The following is a 25,481-nucleotide window of genomic DNA, read 5'->3' on the forward strand; positions in this document are numbered from 1 at the left end:
ACCTTATGGACCATAGTAAAGAATCTGAATTTTAGGATTTTATCCCAATTTTGTCTAAAAGCCATGAAGGTTGATGGTGGGGAGGGTAATATTGATGGGTCCTGAAACAAAGGAATGACATAATCTGATTTAAAGGTATCAGACTACGCCAGAGAGAGAGAGAGAGAGAGACAGACAGACAGACAGACAGACTAGAGATGGGCAAGAGTGAAAACAAAAGAATTAATTAGGAGGCTGTTGCAGAAGTCCAGTGAGAGATGATGGCTTGGACTAGGGAGGTGATCATGGAAATAAAGGATATGGAGACTTGTGAATTAATATGGACCATGAAAAATAAATAAGGGGAAAGAAGAATCAAGGATAACACCTAGACTTTTGGCTTGAACAACTAGGTGGGGCAATGGCAAATAAAAAGTAAAAGAATATTTCTCAGACTGCTATATGTAATATTAAAAAACTAAAACAACCTAAATAACCTAGATGCCTCATGAGAGGGGACTGGTTACATAAATGGACTAATAAATATAAGCAATCAATATAAATGCTATAAATGAGTACTTCATAACACAATGAAATGGATATGATAAACAAGGCAAAAACACATTACATCATAAAACATTGATACCACTGGCCTTAAAAAAACCCCACAAATCAGTATAATATCAATTTTGTGAAGACTTTTCTAAAAAACCAATCCACATATAGATAAAATAAGCATGAATCTACTCCAAAATGTTACTCGTTATTTTCCAAATTTTCTAAAATGAACTTGTATTTCTTCTATAGTTTTTTTTAAGCTATATTTTTAAATGGTACTGTCCCCTAATGGTATCTAATCTAAATTGGCACTTTAATCTTTTCTCCTCAAGCACCTTGCTGCATAGGGATGCTTTCAGAGGCTCTTATCTCTAATAAAGAAGTTGGGTGAATAAGCCTAGCAGTGTTACCATAGAGCAACCCTGGGCAAATTGGCTGGTGAAAGTTTTATGTACATCTAGATCCCTAGATCCCTACTGCAGCAATCACACAGCATCCCCAAATGGTTCTGGGAAAAGGCCTGGCTTCACTTCAGTGTCGAAGGGCACATTTTCTAACACCCAATAAATCAGACTATACCCTTTAGGAATCAGCTGTAAGAAGAGTTCATCTATCTGATATACAGCAACATCCAAGTGTTTATGGAGAAAATTAGAGGGGGGAGATGGGGAGATGGAGAGGAAGATATAACTGGAAAGCACAACAGAACCTGCTCTGGGGAGCAGATAGGCAGCTGGAATCTACAAAGAAGCTGCTAGAATATAGCTTAGAAATAGCATATATGTGATTTCTATAGTTACCCCAATTTTAATGAGGACACTAAAAAGGAAATGAGGGTAACAGGGAAGACATGTTTTATCTCGATAATTTAGAGAGCAACACAAAAAGAAAGGGATTCTTAACTCCTGAAAGGCCAACTATATGCAAAGAATTGTTCAATCAAGAGAATGATTTCTAGTAGCAAGCTGAAAGGTTCTATTCTATGCCTTGTCCTATATAATAAAAGAGAAACATGCAAATTAACCATCACTCCGCTACACCCATCAGCCAATCAGAGCAACTATGCAAATTAACCCAACAAAATGGCAGTCAATTTGCATATGCAGGCAGGGAGCGAAGACTGAAGACAACTGAAGATGGCAGTGGCCATGGAGCTGGAGCGAGCAGGAGGCTTGGGTTGCTCCCGGCGACAGAGGAAGCCAAGCTTCCCGCCGGCCCTGGGCTCCGCTCAAGGAGGGGTTGGGGGCTTGGGTTGCTGGGGGTGACCCAGGCTTCCAGCCAGCCCTAGCCTCTGCTCGAGGAGCTGGGGGAAAAAAAAGGAGGGGCTGGGAGCAGCCGGAGCGGAGAAGCCAAGCCTCACTGCTGCGGCCAGACCAAAGGCCTGGGTCCCGGGTGCCGGAGGAAAACCAGTGCTGGCAGCCAGGGGAAGGAAGGCCTATTGTGCGAATCTTTGTGCAACGGGCCACTAGTCTTATATAATTTTCTAAACATCAGATTGAATAAAGGAGAAAAGATACTTATTTAAGAGAGAGAGAGAGAGAGAGAGAGAGAGAGAGAGAGAGCGCGTGCGCACAAGCGAGCGAGAGAAGGAGGCCATTATAATACTAAGAGTAATGCCAGCAACATCCTGACGGGACAGAACATTAGACTGAATCTAAGAAGTATATACTGAGTGACTGTCAAAACCACAGAGAGCCAAACAACAACTGCACCTACACAGACAAGAATGAAGCGGAGGGGACTGAACAGCAGCACCTCTGGAGGGAAAACCCTGGGCTGCCTGTGAGCTCGGTCAAACTACAGACTGAGGTCACTGTCCAAAAAGCTAAAGCCAACCTGGGATACACTGGTCAAGCCTCCTTCTGGAATGATGGAGGTCTTGGCTGCTCTACTCGGTCTGCCTCCCCTCTGGCGCAGGTGTTCATAAGGGCTGGTTGAGTGGCCAGCATTCAGAGAAGAGGCAGGCCTGAAGAAATATCTAGATAAGGGCTGTCTAATAGAAATACAATGTGTTACAAAAAATTTAAAAAATTTTCAGTAGCCACATTTTAGAGGGGTGAAGATTAGCAAAAATAATGTATTTTATTTATTCCCAAGATACTACATTTCACATGTAATCAGTATAAAAAGTTAATTAAAGTTTTACATTATTTTCCATACCACATCTTCAATATCTAGAGGGAAGGACTCCTTCTGTAGTGGAAAACTCCAAGAAAACATAAGTGACAATTCAGGGATGTTCCACAGAAGGGATTTATACACCAAAGTGAGACATAGATTCTGTGAGGAAAGAATCCCTCACTGAGGTGTAAAGAGATGGACCCAACTCCCTGGAAAGGACAGAAAACCTGGCTTCCAAATGGGAGAACCTAGAGCAGTGGTTCTAAAGGGAGAACAAACAATTCGAGGAGTACCAGGTAAGAGTATTAAGTCACTGGGAAATGGCCACAAACAGGAGCTAATAGAGCTGCAAGAAACAAACCTGCCTGTCTTTCCTCTTTCATTAAGTGTTTATGGCTGCATTAGCAAGCTATCTGAAAACCAGGCACTTCATATACCTTCAAGATTGGGAGGTACTGTATAATAATGTTTGGTCTTAGGCCTGGATTCCTGGGAGAAAACTTCTAAATCTTTGAGATTTCATTAGTCATAGGAAGGTCCTCATTATTCATCATTGGCCCTGACAGTTTATGCTGATGAGGTAACTCCTGGTGGGGGACCTAGATATGTAATGCTAATGGCTGACTGAGGATTGAGACAGGCCATCATGACAACCAAGTGATTCAATCCAGCAGTTCTCAACCTGTGGGTCGCGAACAATGAAAATACATCCTGCATATCAGATATTTACATTACGATTCATAACAGTAGCAAAATTACAGTTATGAAGTAGCAACGAAAATAATTTTATGGTTGGGGGTCACCACAACATGAGGAACTGTATTAAAGGGTCGCGGCATTAGGAAGGTTGAGAACCACTGGATTAGAGGATTGGGATATTCAGGAGAGCCCAAGCTTCGGGGAAGCAAGGGAAACTGGAGATTGAGTTCAATTAAATCACAGTTTTATCAATCATGCCTACATAATGAAACCCCAATAAAAATTATGGACACTGAAACTCAGTGGAGCTTCCTAGTTGGCAAGCGATCACTGTATCGGGAGGGTGAAGTGCTCTGATTCCAGGGAGAAAACTGTCTTTGAAACTGTTAAAGAGAAAACCACAGGCCCCAAATGGCATCACTCATACTAAAAGCCCATGATACCAAACCCAGACTTTAAATGTAGTTTCAACCTCTCCCAGAAACATAATCTTAATCAACCAGTCTGTGTTTTCTGGTCAACATCAATGAAGTAATCAGTCACATGGGCCCTTCTCCATAACACCCCTTCCCCCTGCACAGAAAGAAGTGGCAATCTGTTTTGGGGTTCTCTTTCACCCAGAAATAATCCTTTCTTTTCCTTTAATAGTCCCTTGCCCCACTGTCCCTTCTATAAAACCTTCCATTTTGTACAACCCTTAGAGTGCCCCTCTAGTTTCTAGATGGGATGCTGCCTGACTCATCAATCTCTTAATAAAGCCATTAGATTTTCAAATCTACTTGGTTGAATTTTGTGTGTTTTCTTAACAAGGCCTTTTCACACTTCACCCTATGTGTCTCTTCATTTGGCTGGTCCCGATTTGTATAATAAAATGTAATCCTAAGTAGTACAGCACTATTCTGAGTTCTATGAGTTGTTCTAGCAAATTATTGAAACTGAAATAGGCCATGGGAACCCTCAAAATCTGTCACAAGTTAGAAGTGCAGGTGGACTGGGGACCCCCAAACTTGCAGCTGTGGTAACTCCAAGTGGTAAGCAACAGAACTGTACTGCAGTTATTTTAGGAAAACAAACATCTGACAGAATTCTCAGTGGCTACAGAATCTTTCCTTTCCTGCCAGAGGCCTATCACCACCAGTCCTACCCAACTTTCACACAGCATCTTACTTCCAAACCCCCAGGAAAAATGGCAAATCTCCCATCAAATCAAAGTTGGCTCCATTTAAGAGGGAACTAATGAAAAGAAAGGAAGAAGCCAAGAGATTATCAAAACAGTAACAATGAAGTATTTTACCTTTGCTTAAAACAAGTTCGGGCGTTTTATTATAATATAAAAGTAGTGTGGGGAGGAGAAGCCTTGTCACTGAAGAATAAAGTTCTGCCTTGAGTCAGGAAATTGAGGCTTCTATAACACTTTAAACGCTCATTTTCTTTTCATGTACATATGCAATTATATATCCTAGTGTCTCTATCACCATAGATGTAATTAACTGTTTGCAGAATGGTGCTACAAAGCCTTTGGTTATGACTCAAGCAATGAAAAACCATTTAATACATATATCTGTGTGGGGGATGAGAAGGTGGAGGGCACAGAGAGGGGAGAGAGGTGAGAAAGGGGTCAGAACTGAGTTGTGAGAGGGAACCTAACTCTAAACTCCAAGGCGCCCTTGGTAACTGATGTTCAGAATGAATGAAAAGTACAAGTAAGCATGGACAAAAATCCTGGAAGCAAGGTCTCCAAGGCCACCAGGTCCACCTAATGCTTCCCATGGGAATAAGGCTGTCCACTAAGCCAATAAGCTCAAGTGGCATAACCCTCATTGTTGGATGGATACAAGCCAAGTAGCCTTAAGACAAGTTATTTAACTCTAAGCTCAAGTTTCCTCACCTGAGAAATGTTGTTGTAGAAAGTACATTGCAGTTGCATATGATACACAGTAGGGTGCTCAGCAAGTGCCAGCTCTGAGACTGAGAATGACAAGGCAGGCCCAAAGGGCCCTCAAACTGCAGTACAGACAAGGGCTTCCCGCTGAGGTTCAGCTACCACACAGAGCCCTATTCATGCCATTATTGGTACCTGTTGCACAAGGCCTTGGGCTGGTAGTGTCCTTGCTTCCTACTTCACAGGCATACTTTCTAATATGTAGGCTACTTACAGAGGTTGGCTTTCTGAAGACAATCTTTATACATTTGGAGGTTATACCTCAAGCTGTCATGTAACTACTGTGAACAAGATTATGCTTAATGGAGACAGAAAATGAAAGTCTTCCCATTTTAATTCCAAATGCCAGAATCATTACCTTAAATAGCACACTGACCTATGTATTATATACATAATTAATTCATAATGTTCAAAGAAAACTAGATGTAAAATTAGCAATGCATTTAATGTGATTACTGATGTTTTCCTTGGAATATTTTTATGGTATTAACCTGGCCTAATGTCACTATAAATCCAAACGTACAAGAGATAGATTTTACATACAAGCCCCATTTTCTGTTCTTACATAACAACTAACTTACAAAATGGTCTATGAAATATCTTTTCCAAATATTAGATGTTTTACAAAAGGTTACAAAAACAAATAACTTGGAAAAAACAAACAAACAAACAAACAAAAAAAGAAAACACACACACACACACACACACACACACAAAACCAAATAACTTGGATATATGCTTACCATGTGTAAAATTTTTTAAATAAAGTAATAATGACTAAATTAAACAATTACATTATTTCAGTTAGCAAAAGGTAAAAGCAACCTAACTTACCCGGAAACTAAATAGCAATTCACTCCTCTTTCTTACCACTTTACAAACCAACCACTTACATACATATTTCTACTATTCAAACATATCTAATTAGCAGCACTGTTAAGGGTCAGTGTCTTCAATTTTCAAACAAGCTGATTGGCTGAGTCTGTGTCTCAGGTAAAGTGCTAAGCACCTGACATACATCTTCTCTTTTAGACCTCAAAATAATTCCAAGATAGGAATTATTAGCATCCTCATTTTACAGATAAGAAATGAGAATTCGCCGAAACCGGTTTGGCTCAGTGGATAGAGCGTTGGCCTGCGGACTGAAAGGTCCCGGGTTCGATTCCGGTCAAGGGCATGTACCTTGGTTGCGGGCACATCCCCAGTAGGAGATGTGCAGGAGGCAGCTGATCGATGTTTCTTTCTCACATCGATGTTTCTAACTCTCTATCTCTCTCCCTTCCTCTCTGTAAAAATCATATATATATATATATATATATATATATATATAAATAAAAGAAATGAGAATTCGGGGTGGGTAGTGGGGTAGGGTGGTTATTTGCCAGAATGCAAGCCCAGACAGTGTGACTCTGGAGCTCTGTCTTCTAGCCACTACTCCATTCTATTGTGTCTTGTGAGTTTAGTCATGTCATAATTTACCTTTATTAGCACAACATTAAATAGAAATGTTAAGTTTCCAGGATAAGGATTATCTATATTTAATCATGTACATAATCAATGTAACTGACCAAAATGGTAGTTTTAGATAGATGTTAGGTAGTAATGATCTTATACATATTGTATATTAGGTAAGCCCCTAAATCTTTTAGCTAATTAAATAATGTGACTAAAAAAATCACCACATTCAAGTTATTTACAATTAATAAAACTGCTAATAGACTTACCTCAATCAATTTGTTGGCATGTTCACGGAAAACTTGGGCATACTCTTTAACTTCTTTCTCATTTCCATTCTTTGCAGCTTCAATCAACACTAAAAGTGGAACGTTGGTTTCCAGGAATGAATCTGACACATGGTCCATTACAGCTTTGCGAAGCTAATAATTAAATTGTAAAAATTCGATTTTATTTTTAACAAGAAGTTACATTGCTTATTTTTCTTGTACTTTTAAATCTAATTGAAGCTTATGATAGCTTCGCTGCACTTATATGAGGACCCCCCACCCCCAATGTGATCCATTCAGTTATATAATCTGCAACATAGGAAACATGATTGCGGAGATAATAGTTTACACCAAGCATGTCAAACTCATGGCCCATGGACTGCATGAGGCCCACAATGAATATTTTTTTTCAGACCAGCCAATATAATGGTATGTAAGACACATTTTAATAAAAATTTCGTAACTTAATTTTCACAATATCCTGTTATATATAATTATTAATAACAAACTACAAATTTCGCTAATGACTGATTACTATAATCGTGTTGCATTCATTTCCCTTACGTGCAGGCGCACCATTTCTCTCCACTAATACTAGCAGTGAATATTTTAGCAGCCGATTGCCACGTCATTAGTCTTGGACTGACTTGTTTGGTGTGTGCAACAGGAAATATTTCGCTTTCGGAGAACAAGAAAAATAGGTTCATTTGCATTATGCTTATTAATCTGTGTAGTTATTCAGTGTCTGGTAAATTAATGTTCAAGAAAATATATTAATTTTTATTAAAATGTTCCATTGTTTTATGTTAACGATTACTCATTTATTTCAGCCCTTTGTATTTAGCATGTCTCTATCGAAATAAATCTATGTTTCTATGAAAATGAAGCTTTTGTTTTTTTGTGGCCCACATAAACTTAAACCTTGCTTATTTGGCCTGTGTTAGCCTTTGAGTTTGACATGCTTGGTTTAGACCACAATTACAGCATTCCAGCAACAGAATCTCAGTTTTAAACATTAAATTTTTTTCTCTTGGGAATTACAAAGCTTATATCTTAAAGGAATAATACAAATTAGAATCCTATCAGTCTGTAGGCAGAGGCAGTCTCTGGAGGCTTTGAGTCTTTGCCTGATCTAATTAATCAGAAACAGCCTATTAACACTGTCCTGCACTAGAGATTGAGAGGTGTAGAGGATTTACCTAAAACATAGTCACAAACCCAGAAAGACAACAAAATGAGGAAACAAACAACCCCCAAATGAAAAAACTACAGAATTCTCCAGAAGAATAGATAAATGAAGCAGAGATAAGAAATTTATCTGAAACAGAGTTCAGAGTAATGATGGTAAAGATGCTCAACAGCATGAAAAAAGATATAGTAACTATGAAAAAAGAACAGTCTGAGATAAAGAATGACTAACACATTGGAAGGAATACACAGCAGATTAGGGGAAGCTGAGGATCAACTCAGTGAATTAGAAGACAGAGCTGAAAATATCACTCAATCGAAAAACCAATTAAAAAACAGGAAAACAGCTTGGGACAATGTGAAATGTAACAATATTAGAATAGTAGGTGTGCCAGAAGAGGCAGAAAGGAAGGAAGGAAGAGAGAAGGTATTTGAAGAAATAATGGCAGAAAACTTCTCTAACCTGGTAAAGGAAAAAGTCCACAAGTTCAGGAGGCACAGAGAACCCCAAACAAGAACAACCCAAACAGGCCCACACCCAGTCACATAATTAAAATGTCAAAAATTAAAGACAAAGAGAAAATCTTAAAGGCAGCAAGAGAAAAGAAAACTGTTACCTACAAAGGAGTTCCCATAAGGATGACACCTGATTTCTCATCAGAAACTTCTACATCAGAAAGGAATGGCATGAAGTACTCAAGGTAATGGAAAACAAGATCTGAGACCAAGATTACTATATCCAGCAAGGCTATCATTCAAAATAGTCAAATAAAGAACTTCCCAGTCAAAAAAAAGGATAAAGGAGTACATCACCACCAAGCCAGGATTATAAGAAATGCTAAAGGGATTGCTGTAATGAGAAGAAGAAACAGGGAGAAACCTAGCCATACAGAATTAAAATGGTAATAAATAAGTGCCTCTCAATAATAACCCTAAATGTAAGTGGACTAAATGCTCCATTCAAAAGGTGTAGGGTAGCTGAACGGATACAAAAACATGACCCAATTATATGCTATCTACAAGAGACCCACCTCAAAACAAGACACACACAGGTTGAGAGTGAAGAGATGGGAAAAAAATTTCTATGCAAATGGAAAAGAAAAAAAAGCTGAAGTAGCAATATTCACATCCAACAAAATAAACTTTAAAATGAAGGCCATCACAAGAGACAACAAAGGTCCCTACATAATACTAAAATGGTTGATCCAACAAGAGGATATAACCCTGGTAAACATATATGCACTTAAATATATGAAAAACTTCTAGAGGACTTTAATGGAGAGGTCGACAACAATATAGTGATAGTAGGGGACTTTAACACCCCTCTGACTTCACTGGATAGATCTTCCAGACAGAAACTTAACAAGGAAACAGAGACTCTAAAGAACACACTGGATCAGATGGATTTAATTGACATTTATAGAACATTTCACCCCAACGCAACAGAATATACATTCTTCTCAAGTGCACATGGATCATTCACAAAGATAGACCACATGTTAGGACACAAAACAAGTCTCTACAAGTTCAAGAAGATTGAAATCATATCAAACATCTTCTATAAATTCAACCTTATCATTTTAAAGAGTAAACGTTAATTTGATTTCAAACTGTTAATGGAATTATTTAACTTTAAATAAGAAGTTCTTTCCTCTATACCCACCGTATGTATCCTGGAAATATATCTCCATCAAGGATCTAAAGGAACTGTGAGTGTGTAATTAGAATTGAGCAAGTCAGAAAATAACTAGAATTTCTGTATTTACTAATATGTGAGCACCAAAAGATCCTTCAGGGTATTTTCAGTTCCCAAGTCATTTTAAATTGATTTTCTTATTTGTATATCCTTTTCACACTACAGCTAATTTATGCAGTCCATCCCAGTGGGACCATATTAGTTCAGGTCCCCAAGACATTTGATTAGCCATTTAGAAGCTTATGAGCAACAAAACAGACAGAGATAGAACTTAGGAAAGCAATCGGTACTTTCTTTAGCTTACCTGTCTACGCAGGTCCCTGGTCTTCTTGGTCATTTTATCTATTGCAGAATTGAGTGCATCACTTCTTTCTTTACGTCCAGCCTGGAAAAAAAAATAAAGAAATGCTCCTTTTAGTGATTCACAAAAAATTTAATGACAGTCAATAGCTATTTATGTTCAAATTAACACTGAAAAAACAGTCAACATTTTTTAGTCCAAAGTTAGAAAATACACTGAGGGGAAGTAAGGGGGGAAAGGACACAGGGGATCATTTGGCTTTGTTCATAAAAACATAACCTTACAACTCTTAGGCTTCACATCATCTGATGATGGGAACTGAGGGAGTTTTATCAAAATAAGAAAAGCCAAGGAACAAGACAAGACTGTCACTTATAAGTTCCACTTGAAAAATTAAATTTATATTTTAATTCAAGGTTCAGCATACACATATTTCATTAACAAACCAGCTCTTCTTGAAATGCAAGCTAGAACAGGTTACATCTGATTTTGATGAACTCTGAGATTTGAAAAATGTCAAAACATTAAAGTTGGCACCCAGCACTAAAACAATGTGAAAAACGAATTTTAAAACTAAGATGTACCATGGTGGGTCAAACTTAATAATGAATATTATGGAACTTGAACAAGAATGTTCTGTGAGATTATTTCAGCCATATTTTTTCTTAATTCAAGGTTAAGCTTAATGCAGTTGTATTGCACAGAATCAAAATAGATGGTAACAGAAAGAAAAGGGACAAAGGCAATTATCCTTGATAGAGCTAGCCATGTGCTTAGAAATATTTAAGACATCTGCGAGGTTAAACTATGAAGTATATCAAAAGTTTTTCCTTATAAAATGCCCAACCAAAAAATGTGGCTCTTTCTGTAAAATACATAGTAATCACAGGAGAGAGACAAACAGGCAAAGGAATTTAACCCAGTTTTCTACCTTTGGGTGCCCTCAAGACATTCTGGTATGGATATGTCATTAGTAAATAAACCGTAACAGCAAATGACTGGTTGGGGATGAGGAGACATGGTTTTGTTTTCTGAGTGCATTTTTATGTATGTTTGTTACTCGCTTTCTCTTATCCCCCATCTATTAAGTGGGAACAATGACACTTGTCCCTCTGCCCCCACTTCTAATGGACTGCTGGAGAAGAGAAGGGATACTGAGGGATATAGGTTTGCAGAGGACAAAAAGGAGACTTAAAAGTTGAAATGTAAGTGATAAATTGATATGGTCACTATCAAATCTAGTCAGGGTCACATTCCTTTCCTTTCCCCGCAATATTCCTGTGTTGCCAATAAAATTAAGTAGTCCACTAATATTAATGGGTAAAAAATAAGAGTTTCAACAAAACTGATTTGGTGCTCACTCCAGCAACACATGTATTAAAATTGGAACAATATAGAAAAGATTAGCATCGCCTATGCATAAGGATGACACAAATTCATGAAGCGTTCCATATTTAAAGCAAAACAAAAGTGATTCAGGTATGAGAATTGCTACCTGCAGGAATAAACTGTGATTTATTCATAGCCATTAGTAAGAAAAGAATGTGACAAGTATAATTAATTTCTGACAATCTCAAAGATCAAATACCAGGATCTCAGGGAAAGGTATCTGAAATTTAATTTAAAAAACAAAAACAAAAACAAAAAACAGAGCCCTAACTGGTTTGGCTCAGTGGACAGAGCATCAGCCTGCGGACTCAAGGGTCCTGGGTTCGATTCCGGTCAAGGGCATGTACCTTGGTTGCGGGCACATCCCCAGTTGGGAGTGTGCAGGAGGCAGCTGATCGATGTTTCTCTCTCATCGATGTTTCTAACTCTCTATCCCTCTCCCTTCCTCTCTGTAAAAAATCAATAAAATATATTTTTAAAAAAACAAACAAAAAAAAACCAGAAAGAATGCATGTAATCTTATGTTCATAGCAGGACAATATACAATAGCTAAGATCTGGAAATAGCCCAAGTGCCCATCAGTAGGTGAGTGGATAAAAAAGATGTGGTATGTTAATACCATGGAATACTATGCAGCAGTAATAAAGAAGAATCTCTTACCCTTTGAGAAAGCATGGAGGGACCTGGAGAGTATCATGCTAAGTGAAATAAGTCAGTCAGAGAAAGACAAGTATCACATGATCACACTCATATGTGAAATCTAAGTAACAAAATAAACTGATGAACGGAGTGGATGCAGAGATATGGAAGCATGGAACAGAATGCGGAATCTCAGAAGGAAGGGGGCTGGGTTAGTCAACCAAAGACCTGGTATGCATATATGTATAGCCCATGGACACAGACAATAGGGTGCTGAAGGCCTGGGCAGGAGCAGGGGAGGGCCGGGGGCAGGCTGGAGGGGGACATACGTAATACTTTCAACAATAAAACATTTTTTAAAAATTTTAAAAATGGGGTGGGGGAACCCATCTCTTCAATTAAAACAAAAAAAACCCAAAAAACTGACCTCCTAATTAATATTTTAATCAAGAAAGTCTCAGTATATTCCTTAGGTACTCAGCACTCCAAAAAAATTCCTCTATATAAACCCAGTAAAGTTTGTCATTGTTTCTAGCCATGTTTTTTGGATATTTGTAATAGATCATTTATTCCAAAAAAAACACATCTATTATCAGAAACCCAAGGTTGGGTTCAATAATCTCATGAAGGCCCAAGTCCTTGTAACCTCAAGTGCCCAGAAATTTCCTCAATTTAGGTGGAAGGATTTCCTTGGAAAGTTATATAAAAGCAAATCTTTAAAACTGACTTTTGAGGGAATTATAGTCTCACAACAAAATTCACTTTAAGATGCAACACACATCATGAATCTGTTAATTCTTTGTCCAACTACCCTAAAAAATCAATTTGTCTTTCTTGTTACTTAAGGAAATAAGAGGTTTATGCCTGCAGTTCAGAAGCATTTATTTACTGAAGCTTTTAGGTTATACTAGAGTCCAGTAATGGCAAACCTATGACACGCGTGTCAGAGGTGACATGCGAACTCATTTTTTTTTATTGATTTTTCTTTGTTAAATGGCATTTAAATATATAAAATAAATATCAAAAATATGTCTTTATTTTACTATGGTTGCAAATATCAAAAAATTTCTATATGTGACATGGCACCAGAGTTTTTCAAAATGCTGGCACGCCGAGCTCAAAAGGTTCGCCATCACTGTACTAGACAGACCATCTTTTAACTCAAAGCATCCAATCATTTAAAATACAATCGGTATGAGTATATATGCATACACACACTTATGATGAACCTGATGAAAGTAGAAAGCTGGTTGATTTGTAAAATAAAATTTTACTTGTCTTTGACATTAGATCTGTTTGGATTTTTTATTTCTAGTTTTAGATAGGCCAAAGTAAAGTTGCTCAATGAATCTTTAAAATAACTGACTTTCAGCTCCTGCCTAATTAAGAGACTATTCCACTGAGCAGAGACCACCTAGGTCAGGGGTGGGCAACCCCTGGCACGCGTGCCAAACACGGCATCCCAGTAACTTTTGCTGGCACACGAAACCCTCTCTTATAATCTTCCATTTACAATTTTTTTCTTAATATCGACTTTTTTATTTTTCAGATAAATTCAGTGTAGGTGCATCTTAGATAAATAATTTTACATAACAAGTTATCTTAAAGACCATAGACATGGATTGACGAGAGAGGGGAAGGGCAATTTTTATGCCTCTGCCTTAACTCTCCCTGCCTTCCTAGATCCGACCAGTGTTTTGGTTTCATCCACATACGCTTGTGAATCTTTGTTCTCAGTGATGAATTTTGTTAAGTCTTGTAATAGGAGTAGCCTGACGGATTAAAGTAGTAGCTCGTGCATATCTCTGAACGTCACGAAATACTGATAATATCAAACGGAGTCATAAAGTTTTCTGTTGGCCTATCAGTGTACATGTATACATTAAAAAATAAATGCATTTTTCATCATCATATACTGTGTTTTTGTCGCTCAAATGAGTTTTATTATTTCTTCAAGGTTCTTCACATACGTACACCTTAAGAGATATCAAGTAGGCGTAACATGTTCTCAAAAAATTAGGGTTGGCATGCAGAAGAATTTTGAGTCAGAGATTTTGCTGGTTTTGGCACACACTCACAAAAAGGTTGCCCACCCCTGACCTAGGTTCACTCAATTTTGTTATGTATGTCCCTGCTAAGCAGTGAGGAAAGGGCTTGATAAGAAAAAGATAAGGCATATTTCAGGTTTTAATATAAAGTTTCTCCTCTGCCAGTAAATATAAGCTGAGCTGAAGAGAGGCAAAGGTTGTTAGCTGGGACAGCCTCTAGCAACAGTTCTGATAGAGATAGGAAAGAGCTTTCAAAACCCATCTTTAACAGAAGCTTGACGAAGCTCCTCCCCCTTCCTTCATCCTATGTGGACAGACTTCTATTTCTTTAGGCACACTCTTTACTGGGCACATACTCTGCATCCATTGGAGTGGGCAGTACCAGTCATAATCCTTCTTTCAAGGGGTTTATAATCTGAGATAAAATGACACCTAATTTAGCAATATCCTGTATCATGCTGGGCCTCACAGGAGTTATGCATGACATAATAGTGGGTCAAAGGAATAAGTAAAAGTTATGCAGAGGGCTACATTTAATTTAGGCATTGATTTTTAAAAAGTATTAACTAAAATTTCATGGAGGATTTTATAAATTTTGGAGGTGACATCCGAAAGAACAAGCCTTTTTTTTCTTCCAAAGAACTGCCCCGTTTCAGAAAAAGTAAGCATTCTCCCATAACAAACTCACGACCTCTCCAACCACTCAGACCTTTGCCACAGATGATACTAGGTCTCACTGCTGTGGCTGGCACATATGTCCACTAATTCCTCACCCATAACCTAATCTTCCTCTGAAGGCCCTGACTCCACTCCAACCCTTCCCCCTCTGGGAAGAGGTAAAATAAGTAACAGTGAGGAAGGGATGAAATATGTCCCTAGCATAGCTGGTGGCATCTCAAGGTGCATTTTAGTCCTTAAAAATAATGTGACAAAGGTTCCCAGGTGAGTCTACAAAAGACTAATCAACCTAAGCACAACATAAACTCAGTGCTTCCAGGGAAAAATACACTGTGAAAATGTCCACAGCACTTCCAGAGAAGGAACATGCTATATGCTAAAGCAGCGGTTCTCAACCTGTGGGTCGCGACCCCTTTGGGGGTCAAACGACCCTTTCACAGGGATCACCTAAGACCATCGGAAAACACATATATAATTACATATTGTTTTTGTGATTAGTCACTATGCTTTAATTATGTTCAATTTGTAACAATGAAAATACATCCTGCATATCAGATATTTACATGACAATTCATAACAGTAGCAAAATTACAGTTATGAAGTAGCAACGAAAATAATTTTATGGTTGGGGGTCACTACAACATGAGGAACTGTATTAAAGGGTCGCGGCATTAGGAAGGTTGAGAACCACTGTGCTAAAGGCTCTACATGGTCCCTTCAGGGAGGGCTCTTCTGCCAAAGGCTTCCTTCTCTTCTTACTCTTCACTCTTCCTGTTGGAGCCCAGACATTACCATTACTTTAATGACGATTGTCACTCTTGCCATCTTCCATGCCATGATCCATCTACCCGCATTTTAATTCTTCAGACATGCCATGCTCTCTCTCACCAACCTGGAATATTCTTCCCACACTTCTTCTAATTCCTATCCTACCTCTAGGTGAGATATCATGCTTCCTCTAGCCACCCTTAACTCTGAGTTCGAGTTAAATGTCCCTGTGGAGTGTTCCCACAGCACCTTACACTTACCTTCACAGCCATTTTCAAATCATACCTGTCCCTCTCCCATTGGACATGAATGAAATGAGAAACTAGTGACAATTAAATACATGTTTAAAAGTCATAGGACTTAATGTGTGATCTATGTGGCAAATTATCAGTCTCCTGGATTTCATGTTATTAGTGAAGAGATAAGGCTTTTCAAATAACCCCCAATACTGCTTTCTATCTTCATTTTCATCTAAAGTAAGGCTGGAGAGAGTACCAGAGAATCCAGTGTTTTAACCATGAAACATTTAAGGACTATTTAAAAGAAAACAAGAAGGTGTGATTAAACTCAACAGGAAGGTCTAATTACATACAATGCCTCCATCAGCCACCAGAACTTAAACAAAATTTAAAAAATAAGAACCATGGCATTCCACAAGACCCATGTCAGAATGGGCATCTGAAGCGCCCTCCATCCCCACCCCCAAGACAATGAGAGAAAGGAATGAAACAGCATCATCAAGTACTAGTACAAAAGGGGAGTAGAGCCTTTAAGTAAAACAGGAGTGAGGAAGTGATATCTAAGGTGCTATTGGAAAGCTTCAGAAGAATATGGAGCTATAATATTAAAAATACACTCAAGAAAAATGCTTGAAAACCAAAGGAGACTAGCATCTACCTTCATGAGTACAACTAAAATAAAAGGTTGCTGTGGACTGGGCAACACATTCTAGTGCAATAAACATTTGGTGAATAACATGATTAGCAATTTGACCCTGGTTGGTCTACCTGGCCCACAGATGGCTGATGGGCTCTGCATAAGCTAGATATGTGATAAGAGTCCCTGGGAGCCTTAGGCAAAGACTTAGTAGCTCAATATTAGAATAGAATGGTTATATATACCTGCATTCCTAAATTCCTTTCCAAGAGTACCCTCTCCAACATAAGTTTGCCTAATGTTACCTATTTCATCCTAAAAATTTAATTTAAAAAATGGTAGGGAATGCTAATACTACAGACACCCCACTTTCCTTCTCTTCCCCTCAATAGAGAACAGAAGCTTAGAAATGAGCTTTACTGGTTTGCCTGGGTATTTTCTCAGATGACAGCCAGGCTTGCAAACCACCTTTAGATTATTCTCAGCTCTAAATGTCCTATCAGTTATAATAATAAGCTTAGGTATTTTCAGCTCTGGCCACAGACACATGCTAGAATATGGCTTTTGAGGTATTCCATCATGGTGTAACTACACCAGGTCCAGTTTACATGGCTGCTATAGCACAGAACTACAGTGAACTGAAACACAATGAATCAAATATGGCACCTTTGCACCAAATTCTGGGATCTCAGAATGAGCATGTGAACTATTCCTTTTTCTTTCAGAGGGAGGGGTGGGGGGAAGAGAGATAAAAATCCATAACTAAGAACAGTTAGAGAGCCAATATTAAAAGGTTCCTGGCACAAATTGAAGCATGTAGCTGAGATATTCCAAATCCCTTTTGAGACAATAGGTTTCTTCTTTTTCTTTTACTTTTTCGTTAATCCTCACTAGAGGATATTTTTCCCATTGATTTTTAGAGAGAGTGGAAGGGAGGAAGGGGGAAGGGAGAGAAAGAGAAAGAGACATTGAGGTGAGAGAGACACATCCATTGGCTGCCTCCCACATACACCCCCCTAACTGGGACTAGGATCGAACCAGGTATGTGCCCTTGACCGGGAATCAAACCTGAGACTCTTCAATGAGTGGGTCGACACTGTAACCACTGAAACACACTGGCCAGGGCAGGTTTCTTTCTTCTTAAAAAAAGACAGTAATTGCCCTGGCCAGTGTGGCTCAGTTGGTTGGGTGTTGTCCCATTCACCGAAAGGTTGCCAGTTTGATTCCCAGTCAGGGCACATGCCCAGGTTTTGGGCTCAATCCCTGAAAGGGGGAGTGCACGAGGCAGCCGATTGATGTTTCATTCTCTCTCTCCCTCTCCCTTCCTCTCTCTCTAAAATTCAATAAAAGTATTTTTTTAAAGATAGTAATCATCAACTTGTTAAATAGCTGCTATGCATAAGTTGGGAAGTTCTCAGAAGCACAAACAGTTATATACTAGTAAAGCAAATAGGTATACAAATTAAATATATAAAGGTCATAGAATAAGACTACAATTTTGAACTTACTAATAAATCAGAAAAAAGAATCAAAAAACTAAACTGCGGGGATATTTCAGAAGGATTTTCAAATGCTCAGTTAACTGGTAAAATTGGGCTAAGACTTATTAAAAGCCAAGGAACTCTTGGCTTCTATGTTAATTTTTTTTAAAATAAATCTTTATTGTTCAGATTATTACAGTTGTTCCTTTTTCCCCCCATAGCTCCCCTCCACCCGGTTCCCACCCCACCCCAGGCCCTTTCCCCCTCACTATCCTTGTCCATAGGTGTATGATCTTTTTCCAGTCTCTTCCCGCACCCCCCAAACCCCTTTCCCCCTGAGAATTATCAGTCCACTCCCTTTCTATGCCCCTGATTCTATTATATTCACCAGTTTATTCTGTTCATCAGATTATTTATTCACTTGATTTTTAGATTCACTTGTTGACAGATATGTATTTGTTGTTCATAATTTTTATCTTTACCTTTTTCTTCTTCTTCCTCTTCTTAAAGGATACCCCCCAGTATTTCATATAATACTGGTTTGGTGGTGATGAACTCCTTTAGCTTTTTCTTATCTGTGAAGCTCTTTATCTGACCTTCAATTCTGAATGATAGCTGTTGTAGGTTCTTGGTATTCATCACTTTGAATATTTCTTGCCACTCCCTTCTGGCCTGTATAGTTTCTGTTGAGAAATCAGCTGACAGTCGTATGGGTACTCCCTTGTAGGTAGCTGACTCTTTTTCTCTTGCTGCTTTTAAGATTCTCTCTTTGTCTTTTGCTCTTGGCATTTTAATTATGATGTGTCTTGGTGTGGTCCTCTTTGGATTCCTTTTGTTTGGGGTTCTCTGGGCTTCCTGGACTTGTAAGTCTATTTCTTTCACCAGGTAGGGGAAGTTTTCTGTCATTATTTCTTCAAATAGGTTTTCAATATCTTGCTCTCTCTCTTCTTCTGGTACCCCCATAATTCGGATGTTGGTATGCTTGAAGTTGTCCCAGAGGCTCCTTACACTATCTTCATATTTTTGGATTCTGTTTTCTTTTTGCTTTTCTGGTTGGGTGTTTTTTGCTTCTTCGTATTTCAAATCTTTGACTTGATTCTTGGGATCCTCTAGTCTGCTGTTGGATCTCTGTATATTATTCTTTATTTCAGTCAGTGTATGCTTAATTTCTAATTGGTCCTTTTCATATCCTTGAGGGTCTCACTAAATTTCTCAGAGGTTTCTGGAAGATTCTTGAGTAATCTTATAACCGTGGTTTTGAACTCTATATCCAGTAGTTTGCTCTCCTCCATTTCTTTCATTTGTGACCTGTTTCTTTGTCTCTGCATTTTGGCTGCTTCCCTGTGTTGATAATAGAGTGGCTTTGTGTGCTAGGTGTCCTATAGGGCCCAGTGGCTCAGCCTCCCCAATTACCTGAGGTGGACATTCTTGGTGTATCCCTTTGTGGGCTTTGTGCACAGTCTTGTTGTAGTTAAGCCTTGATTGCTGTTGGTATCACTGGGAGGAATTGACCACCAGACCAATTGGCTGTGAGGACCAGCTGTGTCTACAATGGGAGAACTGCTGTGCTGGAGACGACACGCTTATGGGGCAGGACTTGCTTCAGTGGGGCTTTGGTGCTCACTGAGTCTGCCCCTTGAGTGTATCGCTTATGGATGTGAAGAGTTGTAATCTGTTATGGTCTCACACTGACCACTGGGTACACTGGCTCTTGGATCTCCAAGGAGGTGCAAAGTCAGCCACTGCCTGTGGCCACCCAGCAGGAGCTACTGAGAGATCTGCAGATTCCTCCTCTTTGTTTGGGGTTTGGAAGTGCCCAGATGAGGCCCAGCTATGAAGCAATGCAAGCTGCTGTTGAGCCTTAGGCCTGCTTTTGGAAGCTTTGGCGCTCTTTGACCCAGCAGCAGTTTGTTAGGTTTTAGATTGCAAAAGAACAGGCAATTCATATGCCAAAGCCTCTGCTCACAGCTTGGGTGGGGTTGTAAATTGGGTGGGGCGGGGTCTCAGGGAATCACCAGGGCAGAGCAAACAGCAATGGCTGCCAGTCAGCCCTGCCTCAGAGAGTTCCCCAGGTCTCTGTATCCCGCGACCCCATGCAGGAACAATGATCGCTGCAAGCACCTCTGTGAGAAAGCTGCCCTTGTGTTCCTGTCCCAATGCTAGATAGTCCAGTTTCTCCCTGTATGAGTCTGGGTTGCCAGAATCTCGCCTGGAACTGGAGTTCAGAGCAATCGGGAGCGTGTATCTTCCTCCCGAGTGAAAAAGACAACAGCGCATCCAGTTGCCAGCCAGTTTCCACCTCCATACCTCCGCACTTGCGCACCTCCACACCTCCTACCTGTCTCAAAGCGCTTTTCTCTTTCCTTCTAGTTGTAGAATTTCCACTCAGACAACATTCCCGTGGTTCTGGATGATATCCATTTTGTCTTTTAGTTGTAGTTTTGATGTGGTTGCGTGAGGCAGCAAGTACAGGTGTGTACCTATGCCACCATCTTGATTCCTTCTATGTTAATTTTTAAAAAACAAGTTTTCTAAAGGGCTCGATCCTCTTTGCCCTACTTAAGATAATGGGTTAAACATAACAGGGAATCCTTGTTTACAGAAGATTCTACAACATCTTATGTTCACCAACTGGTGCTGGATCTTTGACATAATGTGGCAAGTGTGAGTTTGTTCTAATATTGAAAAAGCTTCTCATCAGTTTAGCCATTCATGAAAATTAAGAATACAGAGCAAAAACCATAAAACCTTTAAAAAACAATGACTAACTTAAACATATGTAAAATATTTGGCAAAGTTAATTTATTTAGTAAGGAAAAATGCCTTAAAAATCTTTAAGAAAATGACCAGTTTTAGGAGTGGGGTGTGGGATGAGCAAATGAACTGCAGTTTACAGAAAAGAACAAAAATGACAATATACCTATATACAAAATGATGCTCAATTTCATTCATCATTAAAGAAGAACAAATCAAAGAGAGCATTTTTCACCTATTGGATTCCCAATATTTTAAAAGTTTGTTGGCTTCTAATATGGTGTTTGGGGTGGGTGGGCAGAAGAGAGTGTGGGTGGCTAGTACATACTATAGGAAGTATAAAATAGCTTAAAAATTTTTGGAAGGCAATGTGGCAATGTCTATCAATTTTAAAAATGCCCCATAACCCAGCAATTTTATGGTTAGGAACTTATGTCAATATAAACTTGCCTAAGAATGCAAAGACATTTAAAAAGATATTCATTTTACACTGTCTGCAAAAGCTAAAAGTCTCAAAACAAACTACATATCCATAAGTTATAGTATAGCCATATAAGGAGAAAACTGCAGTCTTGGCTACAAACTCATATCTACAAACACACTTGGGGAAAAACTATAAAGCCATTAGACAGACAGACAGAACCTCTCACCCTGCTCCCACATGAAACAAGCAGTAGGACAGAATCAGCTACCACAGGAGCGCAAGCCACATTTCAGCAATATGGGGATAAACCGCAGCCATCATGTTACATGCTGCTATATAGCCTTTCATAATAAGAAATGAACTTTCTCTCTTTGGGCCAAATTTTTCTTATTGATTTTCTCTGCACTGATGACATCACATGTTGAATATTTTTTGCTTGCCTTAGCACATGTCACTTGTCCCTCTACCCCAGAGTGCATTAAGATGGTTCTGAGGGAATGACATTTCCAAGCTTCAGCAACCAAGACTTGCTAGCATCTAGCCAATATACATGCAAATTTACCCTTTTAAATTTAGCCAATTGGGTCAAAAAGCCCTCTAAATTGAAAGGGATTCTTCAAGAAAATATGAATGTGTATCTTACTCTTAATTCTATCCTGTGCAAATGGCTTTGTATATGGCCTGTGGCCATCTATGTAGACAGGAGGAAACAAATATAAATAGAAAGCTACTCAAAATGTAGAGAGGGAAAAACAGGAAGGGCAAATCCAAACTTGGCTGCATTTCAGAATTTAAAGAAAAAAAAGAAGCAGCCTGACTCGCACAGAGGAAACAAGAGTAAGTAAAAGGCTTGACAATATAAATTTCTATCAGTCTGTGCGTTAATCAAGAATTCAAGTCTGTTCTGTTTGGTTTGGTTTTATGTCTATGGTGCGAGAAATAAAAGATTTTCATGGTTTAAATGTACCTCTCCCCAAACTTCTGTGAAGATTTTCCTTCACCTAATAACCGACTCAGGTGCATCATTCTCAGATTTATTGACAAACTACCTAGCCATGGGCACAGAATACAAGGCTAGCACTGCAGAATTAGGCTGTCACATGATCCTAACACAGCAACATCCCAAGAACAACAAATACCAGAAGCACATGCCTCCAAAACTAGAACCTCAGACTGGTTGATCTCTTCCCTCTGAGATTTGACAAAGAACTTGTATGCATAACCCATGGATACAGACAATAGGGTGGCAAAGGCCTGGAGTAGGGGGATAGGGTTGGGGAGGGGGCTAGAAGGAGTCAACAGGGGGGAAGGGGGGAAAGGGGACATATGTAAGATTCAAATAGTTCAACCAAAAAAGAGAATGAAAGAAACCCCAAACTTTTTAAGTTGCAGCATCAAAAGGAACACACACTATCACTAGTGTAATCATCACTGTTCCTACTGCTTTCTCAGTTATACTAACCAAAGAACAAAAGGACTTTTAAAAATTAAAATCATTCAAGGATTGAAATGGGAACAGGAAATACAATAAAAAAAACAAAAACAGGGGTTCTGGCCCTAGCCCGTTTGGCTCAGTGGTTGGAGAGATGATCCATGGACCAAAGGGTCCTGGTTCGATTCGTCAAGGGCACATACCTCAGTTGCAGGCTCAATCCCCAGCCCCAGTTAGGGTGTATGCAGGAGGCAACCAATCAATGTGTCTCTCTCACATTGATGCTTCTCTCTCTCTGACTCTCCCTCTCCCTTCCACTCTGTTTGGAAGGCAATGGAGAAAATATCCTTGGGTGAGGATTAACAACAAATAAAAGGGGGTGGGAGGATTCTGGGAGCCTAATGTGGGGAGTCTTCTTTTTAAAGGCTTTTGAAGGAAAAGATTCCCAGCAACACTGATATACCATACTTACTTACACTCAAAAGTAGTCCCCTGTGACCACAACAGAACTTTAGGAGCCTAAAATGGGCATAGGACCTAAGTAGACACTTCTCTAAAATAGACATACAGAAGGCCAAAAGGCATATGAAAAAGTGCTCAAAGTCACTGATCATCTGAGAGATGCAAATCAAAAGGACAATGAGATACCACCTCACATCTGTTAGAATGGCTATCATCAACAAATCAACAAACGACAAGTGTTGGCAAGGATGTGGAGAAAAGGGAACCCACGTGCACTGCTGGTGGGAATACAAACTAGTGCAGCCTTTGTGGAAAACAGTTTGGAGTTTCCTCAAAAAATTAAAAATGGAACTACCATTTGACCCAGTGACCTCAGTTATAGAATATACTCCAAGAACTCAGAAACACCCATCAGAAAGAATATATGCACCCCTTTATTCCTATCAGCGCAATTTACAATAGCTATCATTTAGAAACAGCCTAAGTGCCCACCAGCAGATGAGTGGATTAAAAAACTGTAGTACATCTATACAATGGAATACTACACAGCTGTAAAAAAGAAAACTCTTACCATTGCAACAGCATGGATGGACCTAGAGAGCATTATGCTAAGCGAAATAAGCCAGTCAGAGAAAGATAAGTATTACATGATCTCACTCATATGTGAAATCTAATGAACAACATAAACTGATGAACAAAAATAGACCCAGAAACATAGAAGTATCAAACAGACTATCAAACTTTAGATGGAAGGATGGGGGGGAGGGGGGGAGTGGGGGGGAGATGAACCAATGAACTTATATGTATACTAGAGGCCCGATGCATGAAATTCGTGCAAAAGTAGGCCTTCCTTCCCCTGGCTGCCGGCACCAGCTTCCCTCTGGCACCTCGGGACCCGGGCTTCCCTCGCAGCCCCAGCTTCGTCTGGAAGGACATTGGGTCTAATCAGCATATTACACTTTTATTATTATAGATATGCATAACCCATAGACAGAGACAATAGGGTGGTGAAGGCTTGGGGGGGAGGGGGGAGGAGCGGGCAATGGGGGGAAAAAGGGACATATGTAATACTTTCAATAATAAAAATTTATTTTTAAAAAACAAACAAAACTCTAGGAGCCTAGAATTTTGAATGCTCTTAGATCCTCTAGCTCTACCTGGGACTATCAACTACTCTTGAGCCCACCTCCAACATGACAGATTAGTAAAGCCATTAATCCTTACATATTCTATGTGCTTCAGTCAGATAGATTCCGTTTCTTTCAAAGATAACAAGTTAGTGTTTAGCACCAAACCCCAGTAATTTTTCCTGTTTTTAAAGAGCAAATAAAAAATTTATAAGAAGTTACACATTTGCCTCCAAATGCATGCATGTTCAAAAGCAGTGAACAATTCCAGGATTTACCATAATCTTCTCCCATCCTCTTTCCCTCCTCCCTCCAAAAAAATAAAGGCTAGTAAAATCCACTTCCTCTAATATAGGCCTTGATACTATATAGGCCCAAGTAGGAAGTTGCCAACCAGGAATCCCAAAAGGTTCTTAGCAAGGAATGTACTCAGATCCATAAAATCTAGGGCCTCTGCCTGGCCGGTGTGGCTCATTGGTTGGGTGTCAACCCAGGAACCAAGAGGTCACCAGTTCGATTCCTGGTCAAGACACATGCCTGGTTTCGGGTTCAATCCCCAGTAAGGGGTGTGCGGAAGGCAGCCGATCAATTATGGTTCTTTCTCATCGATGTTTCTAACTCTCTATCCTTTTCCCTTCCCTCTCTCTCTAAAAAATCAATAAAATCCTATTTTTAAAAAATCTAGGGCCTCCACCCTAAAGACTATCACTTCTGAAATGCAAAGATATCTTCCAAATGGTGATCAAGACTGGTAGCAACAAGGTACTGTTGTTGATTGTTTTAGAGAAAGGAAGGGAGAGAGAGAGAAGCATCGATTTGTTGTTCCACTTATTTATGCATTCATTGGTGGATTCTTATATGTGCCCTGACAGGGGATCAAACCCGGAACTTTGGCTTATCATTCAGGTGGGAAACGTCTGGCCCATGGGTCATATAAAACCTGAGAAATCATTTGGTATGGCCCTGTCAAGTCATTAGGCGTGAGTTAATTAAATGTTTGACCAACTATACCAGTCTAACTTTTTTTTTATTGTTTAAAGTATTACATATGTCTCCTTTTTCCCCCGATTGACACCCCTCCCTGCCACTCCCACCCCCTGGGACAAGCCCCCACCGCCCCAGTGTCCGTGTCCATTGGTTATGCCAGTGATGGCGAACCTATGACATTCGAACTCATTTTTTTGGTTGATTTTTC

General features: G+C 39.3%; 1 protein-coding gene and 1 non-coding gene across 6 annotated transcripts in view; one reads left to right on the plus strand and one right to left on the minus strand.

Annotated features, from left to right (window-relative positions):
- The window catches only part of CTNNA1 (catenin alpha 1), a 171,511-nt gene that overhangs the window by 35,550 nt on the left and 110,480 nt on the right, over nucleotides 1-25,481 (minus strand). For all 5 annotated transcript variants that reach the window (XM_023752104.1, XM_023752105.1, XM_023752106.1 and 2 more), the window contains exons 8-9: nucleotides 10,212-10,292; nucleotides 7,024-7,176 (exon numbers count right to left, since the gene is read on the minus strand). In XM_023752104.1, the coding sequence (XP_023607872.1) occupies nucleotides 7,024-7,176; nucleotides 10,212-10,292 (234 nt within the window). The remainder of the gene's footprint in view (nucleotides 1-7,023; nucleotides 7,177-10,211; nucleotides 10,293-25,481) is intronic.
- Nucleotides 11,562-11,666, plus strand: LOC111825492. Its single transcript, XR_002828676.1, has one exon. It is a non-coding gene; the product is annotated as a U6 spliceosomal RNA (small nuclear RNA).

The sequence above is a fragment of the Myotis lucifugus genome, unplaced genomic scaffold (genome assembly GCF_000147115.1).
Source record: "Myotis lucifugus unplaced genomic scaffold, Myoluc2.0 scaffold_28, whole genome shotgun sequence".
NCBI lineage: Eukaryota > Metazoa > Chordata > Mammalia > Chiroptera > Vespertilionidae > Myotis > Myotis lucifugus.